Source organism: Platalea leucorodia, assembly GCF_965183815.1.
Source record: "Platalea leucorodia genome assembly, chromosome: Z".
Lineage (NCBI taxonomy): Eukaryota > Metazoa > Chordata > Aves > Pelecaniformes > Threskiornithidae > Platalea > Platalea leucorodia.
This window is the reverse complement of record NC_138858.1, coordinates 87,829,696-87,852,289: the sequence shown is the minus strand read 5'-3', so window position 1 is coordinate 87,852,289 and position 22,594 is coordinate 87,829,696. Positions and strand designations below refer to the sequence as shown.

Genomic DNA, 22,594 nt, shown 5'->3' with positions numbered 1-22,594 from the left:
ACAATGGCAGGTTAGCATCATTCCGTTATATTCAAAATTGCCAATATAAGATATCATGTAATATCATAATTATACTACGGGTTTTTGTTGTTGTTATTTTCTTTAACCATGTCATGCACCCAGTAGACTTGCATTCCATTGGGTAATTCCTTAATTAGGCAGATTTTTGAAACAAGAATTATGTACACAACAGACCGGAACGTCTCCTTTGGAGTCTTCCTAGTCTATCAGGTGATTGCATCATTAAGCCACACATGCTACGTAGTAAAAATCCTTATGAAAATTCATGAGAGAAACATACCAAGCTTGATGCATGCTAATAAATGAGAAATATACAAATTTATTATTTAGACTTTTAAACCCCCCAAACTGCAAACAATTATAAATAGAATAATTTCTTTACCAAATTTTATTTCTTCATGTTTTCAGCCATCTAAAAAAACTTGCTCTTCCAACAGGAGTTGTGGGGGGTCACACCTGAGTATCTTTCCACAAATTACACCTTATAATTGAGTTTACTAAATGTGCTTATAACATTCCTTCCACCTTTTGGGAAGCTACAAAACACAGCAAAATAACCAAGAAAACAGTTATCTAAGTAAACTTTTAGTTTGGTTTTTTTTTTAAGTACATGATAGACATTAAATTACAGATCAATGGACAAAATTTTATTTTTTGATTGCACAGTCTGGAAAACCAAAGCGTTTCCCAGAAGAAGGAATTCAACTTGTTTGGTCCACAGTACGAGCACTGTGAAGTGGTCATTTTCTACAGAAATAAGACATTTTTATAATGCATTTTAAATATATGCAAATAGCATCTACAATTGATGGTGTGAAAACGTTAAAGGAAGAGACAAAAAGTACAATATTATATATTTAAAAGAAATGAATGTAATCTTTTGATACTCTTACAAGCAGAGAAAAAAATCCTAAAATATTAATTCAAAAAGTCTTTTCCGAAAAACGGACAAAAAAATCTCAAGTTCATAGAGAAAATGAATATATGCAAGATAGTAAGGATAACAACAATACAATTCCTGAATGCCTCAAAATCTTCATGGTTTAAAAGGCATCCCAATTTTCTCCAAAGGTGGTGGCATCTATCCAGTCGTCCATGGCTAATTTTACATGGAATGCAAAACGTTATTTAAATAGGACGGTGCATTAAACTTCAACTATTACTGATGTAGCTCTCAAACTACAAACCTATCTTTCTTCTATTTTAATTTTAAAGTAAGTTAGCAAACACTTCCTTCTTAATCCCCAGAGACTATCTATACAGTGACACAAATGCACAAATTTATGACAGTAACATAAATGCTCCTCTGAAGTAATGTGCAACATTAAGTGAAATCGTTTCCTGGAAAGATATTATAGGTATCTATATTTTATTTGCCATCTTAAACATATCTGGGTCTTTATGACCTTATTTTTAAAATGTATTTCCTTTTTACATTTCCTGGTGCAAATGGACTGCATAAATAAGCAATGTGCTATGAGGCTTCAGACTAGCCGATAAACCCTTTCAATTTTCATGCCAGCTTCTTCTTTTGTAATTCAAATCTGGCTGAAAACTGGCAGCTCTGAAAACTGAAACAAGCACTGCCACAAATACCTTGTAATGCTATCGACCTTGTCTGCCCATGCAGTGAGAAAGGGGGATGCATATGTGTCTGCAGTCATCCAGATAACACAACTCATTTTTTTGGGGGGATAACAGAAGCCAGCCCCGGACTGTGCACCAAAAGCAGTCATTACCAGGCAAGCTGGAGAATAAGTCTCTTCAAAATACACAGCGCATTTAAAAACCATATACAGGGCTCAGCCACTGCTTTCATTACCAATTTTAATTTAGCTCCTTCAGTTTGCCAGCCAGATAAACTCTTTAGTGCTGTTTTTTAATCTATTTGCCACATTTTATGTTTAAGATTATAGTAATATGGGACAGGAGAAGGAATCACTTTTAGAGGAAATAAAGAAATAGATCCGCTTATCAGCGCCCATCAGAAAGTTCATTAATCAGCCAGGCTTTGTGCCCCCTAAATTGAAAGGTTAAATAATCCTCTCAGGAATATTTCTCGGCACCACCGCCAATTGTCCGGAGAGAAGCTGCCATTCACAGCACTCTGGATCGGTGACAGGGTATTTTACCACTGTTTGGACCCCAAACAATGATGGACAAATGGCCTGGCTTACAAAGAAACCTTTTAGTACAAGGATGGAAAAAGGACCACAAGCTTTGAAGTGGGGTGGGGGAGGTGGGCGCGCAGGGAAGAGGCAGGGAAGGAGGAGGAGGAGGAGACTCGTGCATGGGGACACGTATATTTTATTTGAATGTTTATTAGGAGACTCGCCAAACGTTGTTATATATGTGCCCAGGCATACGCACACAGAGAGCGCGCGCGGGCAGGCGCTATACGCACGCACACTCGCCGCACTAAGTGTATGCATACTTACACATACATTTATACATTAATCTGAACACAAACATTTGCAAAGCCTGTAAAATCAGAAGATGAACAGAATGAAAGCATGGTTATATTTATTAGCTAATACACTGGGGAGCCCAACAAACCCCAAGGTTTTAATTTTTACTGTCATTCTGGATGATTTACAGCTTCCTTTCTCTCTCTTTCTCTCTCTCTTTAACCTTTATGTCGTCTACTAATCACCTTTCACCATCAGATGCAAAAGGAGGAAGTACCACATTTGAAATAACTTTCTTGGGGGAGCATTCTTAATAGATATTTACTTTGAGGTGATTTCTGATCACAGCTAAAATTGAAGTAAACACATAAAAAATACAGCGCTACTGGAGGATACGAGATGCCAAGAGAGTGGTGCATCAGTTTGTTAGAAGTGAGTTTTTGCTGGGGTACATTCTAAATAAACAGTAATTCAAGCTTTTTTCTTTAAACTTCCTAGCAGCTAGGCTTCAATCTGTAGCATCCTTTACTGATGGACAATTCTATAGAAACATTTTCCTTACATTACCAACACGTTAACTGTGCATGTTAATGTTTATCAATTTCCTCATAATTTTTTCATGTATTCTCTATTTAAGAGCATCATATATATTCAGTAATATATACAATTATTTTTACCTAGCTTTATAACGAGTGACATTCATCCAGAATATGTCCTTGAAGAAATGTCTGACAGCCTATATACAACCATTAACACACAACAGCTGTTCCATGTCCTTCTTGCACATCTATTTTTTTAAATGAGTCTCAATTCCATTAAGTTTTTACTTTAATATGACTTGGGACTTTCTGAATAGTCTACAGCATCTAAAAATGGATCAAAAGATTGCAGATTTCTCCCCTCTCACATCACATAAATATGCCATTGATCAAAACTGTTTTCTTCAAACCAACTTTTGAGTATCTCAGTGCTATTCTTTCCCCTCTCTTTCCCTCCTCACACCATCATGAGAAAAGCAGATTTAACCAGGGTCTCATCTGCCATCAAAATAAGTCCAACAGAAACTGTGTATTACGTGCAAATCCAGTCCAATTAATTTTAAAGCAGGAGATATGTCAGGGTTATCACACAGTCCACAGAAATCCTTCAGTGTTTGTGTATGCTCGTCCACAGGCCCTCACCGCTCATTTTTTTAAGTGCTGGAGGAAGTTACAAATGCACCTTAGAAACAGAATTAACGGCATTGTCAAGAAACAACATGAAAGTACTTCCTGCTAGCTACGAGCAGTTACTACAGGCAGAGAAACTGGAAGTTGAGGGGAGGGGGAAAAATGAAAAAAGAAGAAAAAAAAAAGACAAGCAGCTTTTGGACTCGATGCTGACTCTGAGAAACTTTGAACGCAAGCAGTGACCATCCATTTCTTGCCAATATACCACCTGGTCTACTGTAAAAATAGTGCCTCTTTCTGTAAGTGTTGCCCCCCTCCTACCTCTGGCGAGTCAAAGCCTCTGCCATGCCCCTGCCTGCAGCGCTGCCGTGCCACACACAGCATCAGTGCCGTGCCACACACGGCATCAGTGCCGTGCCACGCAGGGCGGCATCAGTGCCGTGCCACGCAGGGCATCAGTGCCATGCCACGCAGGGCGGCATCAGTGCCGTGCCACGCAGGGCGGCATCAGTGCCGTGCCACACACAGCATCAGTGCCGTGCCACGCAGGGCATCAGTGCCATGCCACGCAGGGCGGCATCAGTGCCGTGCCACGCAGGGCATCGGTGCCATGCCACGCAGGGCGGCATCGGTGCCGTGCCACGCACGGCATCGGTGCCGTGCCACGCAGGGCGGCATCAGTGCCGTGCCACGCACGGCATCGGTGCCGTGCCACGCAGGGCGGCATCAGTGCCGTGCCACACACGGCATCGGTGCCGTGCCACGCAGGGCGGCATCGCTGCAGCACCATCTGCGCTGCAGAGGCACTGAGGAGGGACCAGTGAAAGGGGCCTCGTCAGGCCAGATGCAGATTGGGCTGCAGAGCAGAACACCTAATGAAGCAGCAAGTTATCAACTTCTGGCAGAGGTGAGAAGACCAGCCAAGGCAGCAGTGTCACGGCCTGTTTCAATGCGAGGTGCTGCCAGGGCCAATGCAGTGTGAGGGTGGCTGTTTATGCTCATTTCAGAGTCATACTTACGGCCGTTGGAGTATGTGTGACGGCCGTTGGAGTATGTGTGACAAATGATAATTTAATCCAAAATTAACATCCAAAATAAGTTAAAGCTGAAGGCCTAACTTCACTCCCCTGAAGCCAAAAATTCTGAGGGACGACTTCTTCCTTTGCCATACGTGGGCACTACAGCATATATGGATATACCATGCAAATCACCCACTGCTCTGAGATTTCTCCAGTACTGTGGTAAAATAGTACCTACTTAGAGCATATGGCTCTACACTACTCACCACTTTATATGGGCCTTTGATTCCTTTTAATTCCCTTTATGCTTGATTTTTCAAAATATGAAATCAAAATCAGGATAATTCTGTCATGGGGATAGTAACTTTTCTATTCACATGACAGGACCTAACAAGATGTATTAATATTATTGACATGATAGACCCTCTCAGAATTAAAGCAGTGAATACTTTTAGGGAATCCTAATCCGTAGATTATTAACATGATCAAGCATAACTTGAGAAAGTTACCGTCTAACTGGTTTGAGCTCCTGGCTGCTCCGAATACACGGATCATTGACAAGATGAACTAGCAGCTCTGGCAGTGACATGGACGATCACATACGCTGCTGCCAGCGCAGAGCTCCATAGACGGCTGTTGCTAAATACCTGTGACGTTTTAATATGCAAAGTATGATAAGATGCTACAGTTTCAGTACTACTAAAGCACATAATTTACAAGCAGCTACTGAGTGGACTTTTGACAAGCAAAATGCCGTTCCTAGTTAGGATACACATGCAAACAGTTCGTGGAGATTTACTCTGGACCGACATTTTACATTTTTTCCACTTTGCAATAAAAAATGCACCAAAATACATTTTACATTACCTACATGAAAGTGTAATTTTTATATGTTTTGAAATGTCTCCTAGATCACAGATAATTTTTTGTTTCCTATGGAATTTTGAAACTAACTCTAATTTCTAACAAAACTGAGTAAAACCACCTTCAAATCAAGTTCAGAGTAATTTTCAGGAATATAGCAACTTTAATACGAATATAGCAACTTTAATACGAATATTCATACACGGAATTTACTGCAGAAAATGGGCACAGAAATAGTTAACTTTTTTTCCCTCAAATAAAAGCCTGTTTTTAAAATGCATGGGAAATCGCATTATAGCTTGAAAATTCTATTTTCCTTATTTAGATGGTTAACACTTGAAATAGTAAAAATTATTTAAACGATTGTATAGGTTCACCTTTTCAAACTAAAGGAAAGAGAAGTGAAAATTTTTACCAAATCTGTAAGCGTTAAAGAAAAAAACCATCTTAATCCTTTCGCTTAAAAGAAGTGCAGTTATGTATATGAGGGGGAGACATTTTAGTGATGAATCTTACCATGATTATCCTGTTTTCTGTTTAATTAACCACTTATCCAACAGTTTTGGTGTATCACAAAAATACGTATCACAACAGTTTCGGTGTATGTTGGGCAAAGGAGGAATGCACATGGCAGTTTCTATGTCGAGAACAGAGCAATTCCTGCCCACAAGTTTGCGTGGGAGGGAGCAGCTCTCTCCAGTTTTTCTCCAGTTGTGAGCACATCTCACCACCAGGATTGCTGGCACAGCACTTGAAAAATTTCACGTACCGCACAAATAGCTTCCTGGGCATGCAAGGGTTAGCTAACCACAGATTTAAACATTCAAAATATTAAAATATACTAATTTTCATCCCCTTTTAATTTCCATCCCCTGCTCTTCTCCTTTTCCCGTTTAAAGGCAGGACCAAAAGGTATTGCTTTTGCAGATAACACAGAGTTCCTTAAATAACAGTAACGTGCATATTGAAGTCAGGGATTCTCTGAAAGATGCCACTTCTCAAAGACAAACACTTCGAGAAGGTTATTTGGAACCCCAAAATCAGGGAAATGGAAATTACTTGGTACAGTCAGCCAAGCTTTCTATTTCCCCCTAGTCCCAGACTGCTTCCAGAAATACATCAAAATGCAATTTCTGGTCAAGATATAATCAGTCTGTAACCCTCCATTTTAAAGAACCTTTTATTTTATTTTCTGGGGAGGGAGATGGGGAAGAGCATGAGACAGATAAATGTTAGAGAAAGCAGGCATACTTCCTACCACGTTTACGTGATTAAGGTAAGTGGCAGCTGATGACTGTGCTGCTGGAAGGTTACACAGCCCACCCAAAACAGCCTCTCAGGTCCGTGCAGGAGTCTGCAGCTTGCTGGTCCAGCCTGGCAAGAGCCAGACATTGACCTTGGGGAATGACCACAACCCTGGGGTGTAGAAACGGGCATCAATTAGGGATCTGTCCTCTGCAGCGAAGAGGTACCAAGACACCGTCACTCCTTCCCAGGAAAGAAAGTGCGGGCGCAGAGGCATGTTGGCATTTTACAGAGAACCAGTTTGAACTTTCTGTTTCAACTTGACCGACACACAAAACCCCTCTAATTATTCAGTTCGCATTACTGGCCAGGGTTATTAGTTAAAACACAACATTTTCATGAAAAGGCAAACTCTAAACAGTATTTTTTTATAGATATTACATATTTATATAAAGTTATTGAAGCTACTTCTTTTTTCCTTCAATATTTTAAATACAGTTTTAAAGGAAAAATTGGGAGAGAACTCTGTCTAGCATGCTTTCTTACTGAAAGCTATAGCATATGCTTTGTACTCATAAACTTACATTTATTTCAGGATCTGAAATTCTGTTTTCTGTAAAAAAAACTATCAGAAAGAATACTGTCTTTTGTAAAACACAATTTCTTTGCACTAGAAACAAATTTTGGGTTTAGGTTTCTGATAGCCTCAAAAATATTTGAAACGCGAAAGAGGATGATAATGAAAGACAAATTATAATTAGCAGGGGAAAATAAACAGAATGTAAAATAAAATCCAAGAGACCCTCTAGACAGCATACAAACCACCTCTAACATAGTTATTTTCACCAGAACAACTGTGCAGGGCAGACGGACGTTTCAGAAGTATCTCTGTCACAGAATGGCACTTGCAAAAGCGGTAGGGTTTGGGCTTGAACAATGCAAGTAGATAATTTAAAAACAAAATATCTGCCAATTGTTGTCCAAGACCTGCCCTACCTCTTCCCCTGGCTAAAGAGGCCAGCATGCCTTTTCAGAGCATATGAAATCTTCACGAACCCAAGCACCAAAAAAGCACCTTTCCCTCAAGGGCAAGCATGGGGATACCACCATGCTCCAGGTGTTCATGTTTCCCCACAATCCACAGGAGGCAGAGTCATCCTTACCCTAAATTCATGTCCCCGGGAATTTTGGGTTGCCTTGCCTGTGAAATATCCCGCTGAATGGCTACTGAAGTGTTGATACACAGGGGCCCGCTCTGTGATTCCAAAATATGAACAAATACACTGTCTATAGCATAAACAAAGTGGTATTTTTACTAGAGTTAATAAAAATAACCTTAAAACATCTGGAGAGAAACTGGTCGAGTGCTGAAATATTTAACACAAATGAGACAATCTCGTGGTCCGCAGCCTTGCGTAATGCAAAGACCAGAGGAGCTGACACTGCAGCAATGTTCACAGCCACTGCAGCAGCCCCATCCCTGTGCACGGGGAAGTCAGGCTTAATCTCCTCCTGGAAATACTTCCAAACCCATCCTTTCCCTCACCGCACAAAACCTACAAAGCTCCTCTGGAAACCAAATGCTCGCTCTCTCAAGCTTAAATATTTTTTGCCAGAGTAGTATTTTAAATTTTCTCTTTCTGGAAGTCACATTTTAAAGGATACAAATTGACTTTAAAAGCAACACTGCCTACGTTTTCATTTCAGAAAAAAAGTGGCAGGCCATGAGGAATTTTAATAATGCACACAAAGAAATCCGAGCGCAAAATTTAAACACAAAAGATGTATTGTCCCTTCATGTCTTTTACGCACAGACGCCAAAACAGCCAATTCCTGGTTCACCTTCTTTTATGTAAGTGGATTAAAAGTAAGATTAACAAACTGTCAAAAAGCATGTTAAATGATAGCTTCTGCTAGTTAAAAATTCTGATGGTTCTAAAACTCTGTTGGTGGCCATCTTGGCCTAGGAGCTTTAATATAAATGAGACTGGTGAAGGCAGGGGCTGGGGGAAGGAGTCCTTACGGCCAGAGCAGTACAGGGGGAGGAAGAGGTTATTAAAAATGAGCAATCTCTACAGAAAGAAAACACCTAATCTGAGCAGGATTTGTTTTTTAACATATGCATCTATACCAAGAAACACATTAGAAAAACAAAAAATTGTGCTCTTCCCATTTTAGGGATGGATTTTCATTACTCTGTAGATATTTACTGAAGAAATTACTAACATGTGCAACGCTAATTCCTATTTGATTATTGCATCCACATCTTGTTCCTCAGCCGGACTGGCTACGTTCGTTTTTGTATACCACGAGGCCCTCTGAACAATGAAGCACTGCAGCATACACAGGGAGATCTACGCAGCCAGCAGGTATTTCATTTTATACCGAAATACTGAGATGGCCATTTGCATGTCTTCTGGGTACCCCCACGAGCACCAGCCCACAGAAGGGGTTTGAGTTATACTTCAGAGGGACTCACACGGAAGAAGCGCAGCTTCATGCCTGAAGCAAAACATGGGTCACTATGTGCTGAAAATAATCTCCTCTTTATTCTCCAGTCATGTCATCTGTTGGGTGGAAATGCGATTGCTCACAGCAGCGCAATATCCACCCTCGGTTTCATCGGGTCACTCCAGCAGCAAAGCCACAGGACGACCTACGGCACAGGAGCGGGTCTGGACCCAAGGTCCCATCCGCTGGTTTGTGTATGGAATGCAAACAGCTTCCTTCCATGGCGCGGTGCCCCCACGAAAGGCCAGCTCCAATCCTGCTGCCCACTCGAAGCCCTGAGCTGTGAACATTTACGGCAGTTCCCATACCTAGGTAGAAGGGCTGTCCCCCGCAGAACGCGCCGCCGCGGACCCCACGCCGAACCTGCGAGCCTGGGGCGCAGCAGGATTGTTCTCCTCCAGTGCGCAGACCTGCTTAAACTGGGAGCTGCCACTGGACGTGCAGTTAGGCAATCGGGTAGCAGATCAAACTCAGAGGGACGCTATTGTATTTTTTTTAAGAATAAACTGCAAAACTGTACCAAACGAATGAAACTTGTAGGGTGCCTTAATCTCAGAAGTTTTTCCACTGACTATTTTTTTGTAAATAGAAGGCTATAAACTCGCCTCAACTTGAGTAAAAAATACTTAATAAATGCCTCTACCTTTACAGCTGAAATACGAAACGACAAGAGAAAGGGAATGAAAAAGAGCCAAGCATTCTGAGGATGAGCACCCCCCTATCCTTAAGATGTGGGAAGAGGGGATGTGATGGCATGTCCTTTGGAGCACAGACCCTATTTCTCTGGGTTTGTGGAGCATCTGACATTGAGAAAGACAAAGTTGTAAGCTAAGCTTCCTAATAATCTAGAATAAAGAGCTTTACAAGACCTTCAAATGCCTTGTCTGTGAAAAAATTACACGTATTATTATTTACACTGCAGTAAGCTATGATCAAAACTGTTTATCCTGGATCTGCCAACAAAGTCCTTGTGTTATTATCTGAATTGATAATAACCCCTTTGATAAATGTAAGCGGGTATCAAACCTGACCTATTTATTGCAAATAGATACCTATATGAAGAAAAACCCAAAATATGTTTTGACAAACGTAATTTCCCTTTTCTGATATAGGAGAAATACATAGAGAGCAGGCACAATGAAAATGATTTGTAAAAGTTTTAAATCACCATCATAAAGAGGTTATTAAATATTATTTTAAACCACAGTGGGAATTGGATTGTTCTGCTGACTTTGATTGGTTTTTTGCAGAATAATTTTAGTTAACAGACTTGAAAGAACAAGTTTAAAGAAACTAACTTCATCCAGTTATAAAGCTTTGATTATCATAGAGCCTTTAAATTTAAGCTTCATTGAATACAATATGATAATCTTTTTTCTATCAAAAGGCAAATTAAAATATTCCGCTTATAATCCTTTTTGCCATTTCAACTGCTCATAAGATTTCTTGCACCGGCAGTCTATTTTGGTTGGAATAAGACATTTCTGCCCATACAACAAATTATTTGTAATGTGCCAAAATTTGTCACCACAGCTAATGTAAACAAAAACCTACCACCATCCATAACAGCAGAATGGATTTATTATTTAGTCATTGTTCTAGTCAATCCACGTTTCTGTGCAGGGGCTACAAGAAGTCAATAGATGGCAGTCCATCTCTTAGGAAAGAGCCAGATAATGAATAAAATCACCAAAAGCTTCACAAAAGAGAAAGGTGGAAGGCTGTGTGGTTTTTCACAAGCATTCACAGTAATTAACTAAGAATACTTTATCTAATGCAAAACATTTAGACAAACTTTGTAATGGCTGTCTGTAAGGAACGTTATAAAAATGGTCTTTTATTATGAACCTGAATGCCTTGTTTTATTTGCGCTTATATGTACCTGCATGTGTGACGCTTGTGATCAATTTACCAAAATCAATTTAAATCTAGCGGTTGTATCCACGGCTAAAGCACAGGAAAAACTCACTGTAGCCTTAGTCTGTTTGCTAATAATCAGGCAGCCTCTGCAGCACAGCAACAACCACAACAGTACTTTTTTTAAAACTTCTATTATTTTTCTTTAAACAGTTATCCTGTTTGTACAGGAATATTTATTCTAAACTAGGAAAATTATAAACTGATTTCTATAGTGAAATACTACTATGCTGATATGAGAGTAAAAGATCTCGACTTTCTAGTTACAACTCTATAAATATATATAATATACATTATTCTAACAGAAGTGTTGATTCTATTTACTTCTGTTCTGCTTTGGGTGCAAAAGAGAATATTTAAATGGAATAATAAAAGCTGGGACTCATACATTTAAACAATTCAGATAATGCAGTTTTTTGAGGTACAACTTATTTTAAATATCAAGCATGTCTTTTACCACACAATTTTTTAAATTCCAGGCTTAATCTCACTACTAATGTAACTTTGAGTCTTGCCATGCAAAAAATGGAGATGTGCAAAGCATTTCCCACACACCAGAAATGTGGATTATTTGCAGATGATTTGCAGCTCACCGCAAAGCAAAATATTATTTATCAGTAGCTAGGGTCTGACTCAATGTCAATTTATCTTTGCATGCCCATATTTGACCACATTTCAAAATGTCCCTAAAATGCACTAAGAATTTCCAAATGGGTACTTTTAATAACACACTCGTATTTGTAACTACTATGTTTTCTAACAAGAGCTTGTTTTGACAAATGTTGTTAGCTTTATACTAAGTAAAGTGTAAATTCCCATCACTTTCTACAAAATTCACAGACAAAATTTTCTACCTCAGATACCTCAATTTCTACCCTAGTAACCACTTGGTCAGGTTTAAACTTCCCCATACTTTTTTACAAAAATAAATATTTTCTAAGTGTTGATTGCAACACACCTTTTGAGGAATTTTCAATGGAAAGCAAGACTAAAATTAAATTCAGTCTCATACCTCAGTAAAAAACAGAACCCAACATATTATTGCACCTAATATACCTATCTGATTATTAGATTCCAAATATCATAAACATTTCAGAAATCATTTTTACATGCACCCTTAGGGATTATAATGAAAGACAGTATTTACCTTTTTCCTTCATGCAATTTAAAAAAAGCGAACAAAAATACTCAGTGAACGCACCTTTTGCTCATAATGTTTTTTTTAAAAGTCTATACCAATTCTGTTTAAAATAGAAGTAAATGCTCTGAAAGGGTGGAGGATTTCCAAAGCAGATATTTGTTTTAAAATCATTATGCAGAAAACACAAGCAAGAGGTTTTAAGCACAGATTTCTCCTATTCATTGAATTTAGATGCAAAAACAGAAAGAAGAGCATTCCACTACCATGAAGAGGTGGAGGCAACAAATTATAAAGCACATCCCATTTATTGCTCAAAAGAAAAAGCCCACACCAAAGAACCATAAAGAAAACTAGTGGACAAACTTTTCTACTTTGTTTTGAACGGGCAGCAGTGATTAATTACCTGTAACAGCTAAATACACACAAGGTTGATCTGGATAGCCATGACAGCAAAGATTCAGATGAACAGCAAAAATCCTAATCCTGAAAGATGTTTTTATGTATAATAATTTTATAAATTAATATATTGAAGATTTGTAATAGCAATCCATTGAATATTGTCTTAACCAGTTAAATATTGTTCCAGGTTTCAATATTAGCCAAATTTATACGTATTTTGTTTTTTTTTAATCTCTATTTTACATATGAGGGAAAACCTTAAGTAATACACTGGTACAGTTTGCAAAGTTTTATTTTCTTGTTTCAGTGATTAAAGATCAACTAATGCAGGCCAAAAAAGAAGTTATAGTTATATCCTTGCCAATTAGAAATTATCTGCAAAAGTTTATAAAGTGTATTTGCTCAAATTAACATCTCCACTCTAGCTGAGATTTATTTTACTCATTGAAAAAGAAAGCTTTGTCACACACAGTGATTAATTACCAGCATCTGGGATATCTGAGATGGGATTATTCCTTCTGCTATGCATCTCAACTTAAAATTTAACCCTCCTTATACGTGTAAATGTAGTCACTGAGAGGAGAGAGTGCTGCAAGGCACTCATTTAATGATTACAGTATTAAAACAAAATCATAAGTTCTAAAGATGTTTAAAAAACAGTGACAGTGTTTCATTTCATTCTCCAGTTCAAAAACTCTTCAGATGTTTATTATCTTCTCGCAGAAGATGCTTGTCTATATTTTATGGTCAGCAGTTCACAGAAGAGTAAATAGGTTGGGTGTAGAAGAAAACAAAAAAGGTGTTTCTACTTACTGTTAGGTGATACTGCCTCCATATTTCTGGGCAAGCCTGGAAAATAAAAATATTGATCAGCTAGGAGCATGAAACAAGGTGCTTTACAGCCTGTTGGTTTTGGCATAACACAGTATCCACCGGTGTCGGTCACAGGAAAATAAGAAGCTTAACTGAAAGGGTCTGCATTTCAGCTTCAAAAACCTGGCTAGACAGTTTAATTGAATTTTACACTGGTTTAACACACTCCCTGCCATTGTCAGAAAGCCAGTAACAGTTTTCTCTCTCCCCTTCTTCTCTGAAGGTTAGAAGTTTGGGAGAGTAACATGCCCTTCACTGTAATAAGTATTAATACTGCAAAACAAACAGAAATGAATTTAAATTCTACATTTTCTGACATTTTAAATTTACATAATGTTTTGGAAATTAAATCACAAGGTACCTTCCTTTCAAGTAGAAATAGAAATATTTTAGTATTTTTGTACACATCTCTATCCTAATCAAAATATAATTGTTACATGTAATAATCCTCAGTAGCCTAATGTCAGATGAGTTGTAAACAAGAAGCATAACAGATTGCTTTAATGTTTCTATTTTTACAATGGCTTGCTTGATTTTTTTTTATACTTTTTTTAAAACTTGCCAGACTCGCACACAAACTTCTAAGTGCAGCCCATTGTAAAAAATTTTACACAGATATTTTTGAATCACAGCAATAACACAATAGACCTGAGGAATACATGGAAGACAGGAAAGAGGAAAATGTGGATCTTCTTTAAACAAAATCAGAATGTGTTGATGATCAATGAGACAAAGGTTACTTTCTCAAGGGTTCTTAATATTTTTACAAAATTTAGAATATTTCTGCCTTCTCCTATGACCTCCAAGCCATAGACAGACACAGAAATACTGGTACTTTGTCTGTTAGCCATTTCAGTGTTTAAGAGAGTGTGCACAGTATCTCTGATGGAGGTCTTTCACTTTTGTTTAGAACATTTACGCTTTTATTAAAATAGCTTCTTAATCGTTTGAACAATTAGTAATTTGGCTTGCCAATCTCAATTTTCAGTATTTTAAGAAGAAATATTAGCTATTCCGTGGATTCTACATAACATGCTGTAGCTCCAATTTCAAACATTAAAGCCTCATGACTACTTGCAAATGAGTACTATTAACATTTCTTTAGATTTCGAATAAATTTTTCGCTCATGCCTAAATTCTTGCCTTCTTTTATTCTGACAGAGCATGTTAATCAAAAAAAAAAAAAACGAATACCCAACAACCAGTATTAGCAACTGAATCTCTCAAAAAATAATCCAAGTTTTTGACAGTCACCCTATGGCATATACAGTATGTTTTTCCCGGATGTGATGGAAATTATATTATTTATTATTCATTCCGTCAGCAACACAATTTTCTGGAGAAAAATCTACAATCTGTTCTGTGTAATGTTTCAACATTTCTCCTCTTACTCAAATACTGCATGTAAATATTTGAGTTTTATATTAATATTTCTATAAAGAAAACGTGTGAAGTACCTCACATTTCTAACAGAGGAACAGACTACAGCATTTGACAGTTTGAACATACTCGAGCTGTCTTCAAATGCAAACAAAAGGATTTTCCTCCTTTGCTAACTTACACAGGATTTGGAAGTGTGATATATAAACACTGTTGAGCGTACAAAAATGTTGTATCAAAGACCTTGCCTTCTCTCTCAAACCTGTAAAAAGCTTCAACTGTACATGAGACTTTTGCTGGTTTAGCACAGGGGTAGCAGGCAGTTATTTATACATTAGTTCTGGATAGTTTTCGATTACCACAGTGTCCCCTGACTAATATGGTTGAAAAATCGCAATCAATGAGTTGTCATATACTGGCAAAATGCCACTCTGTGATATGACCTTTACTCACATAGCAGCTATTTAATAATAATAAAAAAAATTACTTTATTTTTGAATAATAGTTCGGTTGTTTTTTTTTTTTTTCGCTCTGGACACAAAGACATCACTTATAGCGAAAATCTGTAACTCAGAGTAGGAAACAACAGTTGGCACAGCTCTTACCAAAACATTGGAAGAGGCACAGTCCCAACCCCTCAGCAGTGCTATCAAGAGGTAGGTTTTATCATCATCATCATCATCTTTAAGGATGTTTTAAGGCTGTGGGAAAACTTAAGGGAGGTAGGAAGAAGGTGGTAAGGGAAAATTAGCCAAGCATATTTCTTCATTGAGATGGTGATTCAGTGTAATACTTTTCATCGTCACAATGATCACTTACGAACTTCAGAAGTTGAATACAATAGTTGAAAACGGATGCCTGGCTAAACAACAGCTTTTTAGAAACGATGCTTTTAACTAGGAGTCCTATTACCTTGCATCAGCTCAGAGTTATTGTCTGTATCTTCTATCACGGAATGACAAAAAATATAATTAACAATTACTACTGAATACTGGCTTCTCAAATGAAGCAAAGAGGTTTGCTATGGAAGAGAGCATAACCAAATACAACAGCCACCGAACCTGTGATTTTTCTTATTTATTTAAAAGTACTTAACCATGAATGGCCCTCATTTAAAGAAAAGCCCTTGTGGTATACAAGTACGATGGCAGTGTGATGAACTACATTAAAATAAAATTGCATTTATTTCCTGCCCCAGTGGTCTGACCTTACTAGCATTTAGATGTACCAGCACAAAAGGTGCCTACTCTTAAAAGCAGTGCCACCGCGGTACAGCTGCAGAAAGCGCAGGCAAGGTGCACTGCCCCACACCTTTAGCTACGCCTGCGTGCCTTTTGCCACACAAGTGCTGGGCAATTAATTTTCCCAAATCTGTGCTGTTTTTGCTGCGGCCCACATTCGGTTAATTTGGAAGGGTGATTATTCATATCCGAGCCTGATCCGGCTAAGGTTGCCACACCAGATGAATCAAGGCTGGATACTGCGCATTTTGACCCGTATTGAATTTTATCAGGTGCTAATTATTGTTTTACCAGAACAACGGCTTAATGCATCTGTTGTTTAATTCCCACTTCCCTATTCTCAAACGTGAACATCAAAGAAAATAAAACACTCAATCTCAAACAGCCTCTGACAGCAGACCAGGACTCCAGTGCTCAATAGACAAGGCCCTTGCCACCAGTTCTCATATTTCCACAACAATGAGCAAACACAAAAACAGCACTAAGCGGCCTTTCCTCCTTTCCGCTCCCCTTGGCCGGTCGTCTGCCTTGCGCCGAGAGGGCCCTCGACGGCAGCCCTGCTGGGAGCGCAGCGCGGGGGAGAGGATTAGCCTCGCTAACATGCGAGCATTTGCAAAAGGGAAGGAAAAACCCCGCTACTGTATTTGGCGTATGAATAACCAAAATGCACGCGCTGACAGGAGACCGGGACGGGCCTGCGGCTCCCCGGGAGAAAATGTAGCTGTGATGAGTGACAGGGCTTTCAGGAAATATGTTCACAATCACAGACAGTGAAGGCCATGACCTAGATCGTTTAAGAGCTTGTCTTGTCAAATTATCAAAAGCTTCTTCCTCTCTGAATAAAGAGTGACATAAGTGAGTGTCAGAAAGCTGCAGGCTGACAAGCCAAGCATACAATAACAGCATGCACGTCACATACTTGCCGAACACCGCCACGGCTAGCGGCAAATCTTAATGAGAGCGCGGCTGGCCCAGGAGACTTGGGTCCCTGCTGGCACAGCTACTCATCTCGCAAAAATCCTTCAGCTCCAAGTCAGTTATGGTCTGACACGACGACTACAATTACTAAACACAACTTTTTAACAGAATCCTCTGGTGCTTTGTCAAAGCGGCGGCTGCTAGGAGCTGCCCCGCCGCAAGCCACCACAATAAAACAAAAGATTTGCCAAAACACACACTTCTCATCACCTCCGCATGGGAACTGCCGCGGAAAACACACAATGCTTCCCTTCAAAAACACTCCTGCACGAGCAGATGTCGAGACCTCTCCCCGCACCGCCAGCGCAGACGGCCGCCGCTGCTGTGCCGGCGCGGAGCAGGCCGAGCTGGTTAACTGCCGGCATCAACCAGGCTCCCGGTAACGTTTACTTATGCTTACCATTAGATGAACATTGACGCACCGCAGGCGTGAAAAACGGGGGACGCTGCTGGGGAATGAGGGAAGAAGGGCAAATGCCTTGCTTTCTGCCCAGGTGCCCAGGGGAAGGGCCGAGGGCCCGTGGCTCTGCTGGTGGGAACCAGCCCCGTCGGCCATGAGGCCACCGGCGCAGCCCCGTGGACTTCTCCCTGCATCACCAAGCCACATCCCGGCCCGCAGAGGTGGCCACGTCCCCGTGGCAAGTACCGGCATGGGTGCCGAAAACAACAAAGGCAGAAGGAAATCTTCTGGGGCAGAAGAGGCTAATGGTGGTTTACACAGCCAGAAAAGGTGTCAAGACAGGTGGAAAAGATGCCAGCTGAGGTACCTGGCTGGTTCTTGGGAAGAAGTGCTGCTTGCAGGGCGTTTGGGGTGTGCAGACATGCACACATCTTTACACAAACGGAGCCAGCAGGCACAGCATGGCTGAAGAGCGCCAGGGACCCAGGCACTGCTGGCTGCCAGCTCCCGGATGAGCTCAGGCAGCTCGCTGAGCACCTGCACACTGTTTTTTCCTAAGGAGACACTGACTGTCCTGCCTGCCAGGTTTGCCTCCTCCCTGGCACATCACCCTGTTTATGAAGTCCTTCTCCCACCCTTGCAGCTGGCAGGTGAGACCGTAGACCACAAGCCTCATGACATCCACCTAACTGCCACCGAACCTGCAAAACACAGGACATTCACAGCACGGATGCTGTCAGCTTATACACATATGAGCATAAGTATATATATCTGTACACACAGATATATATATATAGATACATATCTATATGTGCACACAGTGTTGCATGACGCTGATGCGCTTTTTCCTAGGGGAAGCAGCAGACGGCCAAACAGAGCTGCACTTGAAACTTTTGAACAACTCTGCTACACGCTCCTCTGATGATCTTCCTGAGGAAAGCACACTAGGTTGAGCCGCTTCCAACATATCTCCATCTAAGATGATTCCAAACATTCTCAGGGCTGTCTTAGGGAAAGCGACTGTCCTAACAGATAATAAATGTTTTACCCTGAAGATGTTTTAAATAACTTTGAATATTTTCAAATCAAACTAGGCGAAGTACCATGAGCGGCCTCATGTTAACTTCTGGACAAAAGTGAGACTGTGGAGAGTCACTCTGAAACAGACTGCATAAAAGCTTGTTCTGCATCCTTTGTGTTCCCGTAAAAGCACATGAATTTTCTGGGAAAGACAAGTTAAAACTTTTTTGGAACATCCAAAGTATTTGATAGCAACTAAAAAAAAAAAAAAACAGAGAATATATCAGTCTTTTTCCCAATGCTGTATTAAGATCTGCTCTATGAAGTAGGGTTTTCAGAGTATTTTGGAGAACATTGGGGAATGTTGGACTCATTTAGCCCCAGGCTCAGAGCAAAGCCTGTGGTCTGCCTCCAGCTCCTATGGACAGCAGAAACATCCCAACAGGCAGACTGATACAGAACAGTTGCAGTAATTGGGCTTGGTAAAACACTTTAAGATTTTTGATAAAATGCCCCATGGAGGACTCATAATTCTTTACAGAAAGTAATTAGCAGAAGCAGAGACATATGGAGCTTTTATTACGCTCAGTTTACATAGCCTGAAAACAATAATGGCTACACTGTGCCGGACCATGACCTGCCCATGTTCTCTGACTGTGGCCATAAGCTGATACCTCATGGAGCTTAAAGACAGGGCAAGCACACATCCTTTCCCTAACACTCTTCCACACTCAACTGTTTTAAGCTCAATGACTTTGCAAGCTGGATGAAGTTTCTGTGTGTTCAATAACCTTCCATGGATTTCTCTTCCATGAATTGCTCCTGTCTCCTCTGGAACCAGCGCAGACTTTCTTCATCTACTGCATCGCTTGGTAAGGAGTCTCACAGGTCTGCTACCTATTGCACGAAGAGTCACCTCCTTCTGTCTCTTCTCAACCTAGCTCCTACTGCCTTTGTCAGATGTGCCCTACTTCTGGTACTGGAAGAAACAATGAACAATTGATCCCTAACCCCTGTCTTCCATCACAGGTGGTTTTTGAAGCTCTTTACGGATCCTTCCCTCTGTCATCTCTCTTCCAGGCTGAAGAGTTGTAGCTGTGCTGAAGGATGCAGAAGAGAGGGATCAAAGTTGCACCTAGGTGTCCACTGCTCTGCTGGTGATTCCTAACATTTCAGTGGCTTTTTTTCACAGCTTTTGAACGCTAAACTGATTTTTTCGAGATCATATCTCATAAGTCTAAAATTTGAGTCCTGAATGCTAATGGTAAGCTCACAGCCCATCATTCCATATGCAAAGATGGTATTATTTTTCCATGGGCATTTTAGTTTACATTTATTGCCACTCAAGTTCACTCACCATTTTATTTTGCTGTCCCTCCATTGCTTACAGTCCTTGGGCAGTTCTTCACAGTTGGCTCACAGCACTGACACTCTAAATAATTCAGTCTTCTCAGCAAATCTTGTCACCCTATTGTTCACCCTTTTCCATGTCACACTAGCATATCCTACCTTTATCCTCTTATTCCATGCCTGTTTAGTTTCCTTAAAAGCTTTTGGTCAGGAACTTTGTCAAATGCCTTTTGGAATTCGTAGACTATGTCAACTGGATCATGTTTACACACATGCTTGTTGACCTTCTCCTTTGAAGGACCCCAGAGATTTCTGAGAAGTAGGATTTCCTTTACAAAAGCAATCTTCAATCCTCCATGTATATCATATTTATACATCCATTCCAACATGTGGCTGCTGTTGCAGTTTCTGGTAATTTGCTTGGTGTACACATCAGGCTGGCAAGCCTGGCTACCCAGCTCTCCCTGGGACCCATTTTAAAAATTGCCATTGTATATGCCACTCAGTTACCAATCAGACACAAAGCAAAAGGTTACACACCACTGTCACTAATCTGGCTATTTCACCTTCCAGCTCCTCTACAGGTTTTGGGTGATCGTTATCCAGTTCTGGTAAGGGGTTAGTAATCATAGGTTAGTAGTAACCCTAACATTCCCTTCAATTTCAGAGAGATTCTCTGATTATTCCCTCCACAAAGTAAGATTTCAGTATGGGAATGTCCCCGGTTTCTTCTACTATGAACACTAGATGCCAAAAAAAAAATTTTTTAGGTTGTTAGCAATGGCCTTATCTTGGCTGAGAGTTCCTTTCATGTCTTGAACATCTATTGGCCTTAGAGGCTTCTTGCTCTGATGTGAAGAAAGATTTACTGTTGGTTTTGATTCCTTTGCGAAGTGCTCCTTAAACTCTTTTTTAGCCTCAATTCTCCACTTCTGCATTTAATCTGCCAGAGTTTACGATCCTTTCCGTTTTCTTCATTTGCATAGAGACATTAGGTTTTCAAAGGATACCTTCTTGCATTCCATAACCCCTCTGACCCTGCCGCATGGTCTCACAACCTTGCTTCTGCACTCTGCAGTTCTGCTGTGCCATCTTTCTTTCCAAGAACAGGGCAGATGAGACCCTGCTCTTACAGTCTGGCGTTCACTGCGCAGGTGGCCTCATGCCTGTCATGCAGAAGTGCAAGAGAACTGCCTGAAAGTTTCAAAGACCAAGGTTTCTGATTTAAGGTGGACTTAAATGAGCACAAAAAATACATGCTGTGATGTTGGACTAGGTGACCTTTAAAGGTCCCTTCCATCCCAAAGCATTCTAAGATTCTGTGATTCTATGTTCCTGATAACCTACACAACTTAGATAGGATTTAAATCTTGGGATGATAGAGGACTCATAATTTTTTACAGAAAAGAAAATTACTTTATGAGAACTGGCTTCATAAAACGTGTAAAATAGAAAAAGTGGCAAGAGATGCAAAGAAAAGATACTTAAGATTACAGTTCTGTCTAACTGCATATCAGAAAGAGGGTGCAGAAATATGCCGTTCATGTTCTTTACAGCAATGGTACTGTGTACACATTAGCTATCAGCAAAAGTACAGCTAGAATAGGAAGACAAATTTAAATTTCTAACATTCAAATACTGAAAGAAACAGTAGACTCCCAAAGGGGCTGGGCATCATTTGCATATCCCAAATGCCATTGTCTACGGTGAGCCTGTAACAAACTCTCAGTTTTCCTTCCTTAACTCCTCACGTTTTGTGCGGGACCAGGCCATCTTCAGCAGGAGCAGGACGGACACACAAGCAGTCCAACGCACGGTCCCTCTCCCCTCACCTGGAAATGACACTCAGAAAGCACGGGAAGGGAGGTCTCTCATGTCTGACTGCTAAGCTGCAGGGTCAAACTTCCCACTAAAACTCAATTATTCCGTGACTCTGTAATATGGGGATTGAATATAATGACAGAGGTTATGGAACATAAGCTTTACCAGGTAGAAGAGTTATTCAGATAAACTTCTCTATTCAGTGAAAGGGAGGAGAAGGCCTTCTCGGGATCTCTCTCATTCTTTGACCAAATAGAAGAAATAAAGGTAGGGAGGAGACATTTAGAGAGACATTCAAATATTTCCGAATGTCAAAAAACCTAATGTTTAGGGGAATCGAACAGGTGTATTTGGATAACAAACATTTAAGCCACATCTTTAGATAGAAAATGAAGCAGGAATTTACGTTGATGTTATCACAGCTTGCTTTTTATCCTCACCTTTTTGTGTTTAAATTGCTTTTAATTTGAGGGAAAAAAATAGCATAAAAGGTTAATTGCTATGTACAGGAGTGAATTTCTGGGACATGTAAAACCATAATAATATTATACAAGGTTCAAAAATGATAAAAATATGTTTATTCACACTTTAATTTTCATCTGTGTTTTATTTTAGTAGATCATATCAAACTCAAAGGCCTTCAAACTACTTCTATCTTTCTCTTCAGTCCTTACAGCATAAGCACTGCTGTGACTGAAAAGCCACAGGGAAGTTAAAGAAAGGACACAGCAAGTCCTCTACCTATATTTATGAAATATGAGGACAAATCTTCATGTTACAGTCATACCTGAACCTCCTACTAAACTGAATTAAGTGACCTACTGCAAAGTCATTACC

At 40.0% G+C, this 22,594-nt stretch overlaps 1 protein-coding gene across 2 annotated transcripts in view; it reads right to left on the bottom strand.

The window, feature by feature from the left end:
• The window catches only part of ZCCHC7 (zinc finger CCHC-type containing 7), a 119,506-nt gene that overhangs the window by 11,167 nt on the left and 85,745 nt on the right, over window positions 1-22,594 (bottom strand). For both annotated transcript variants that reach the window (XM_082336358.1, XM_082336359.1), the window contains one exon: window positions 13,508-13,543. In XM_082336358.1, the coding sequence (XP_082192484.1) occupies window positions 13,508-13,543 (36 nt within the window). The remainder of the gene's footprint in view (window positions 1-13,507; window positions 13,544-22,594) is intronic.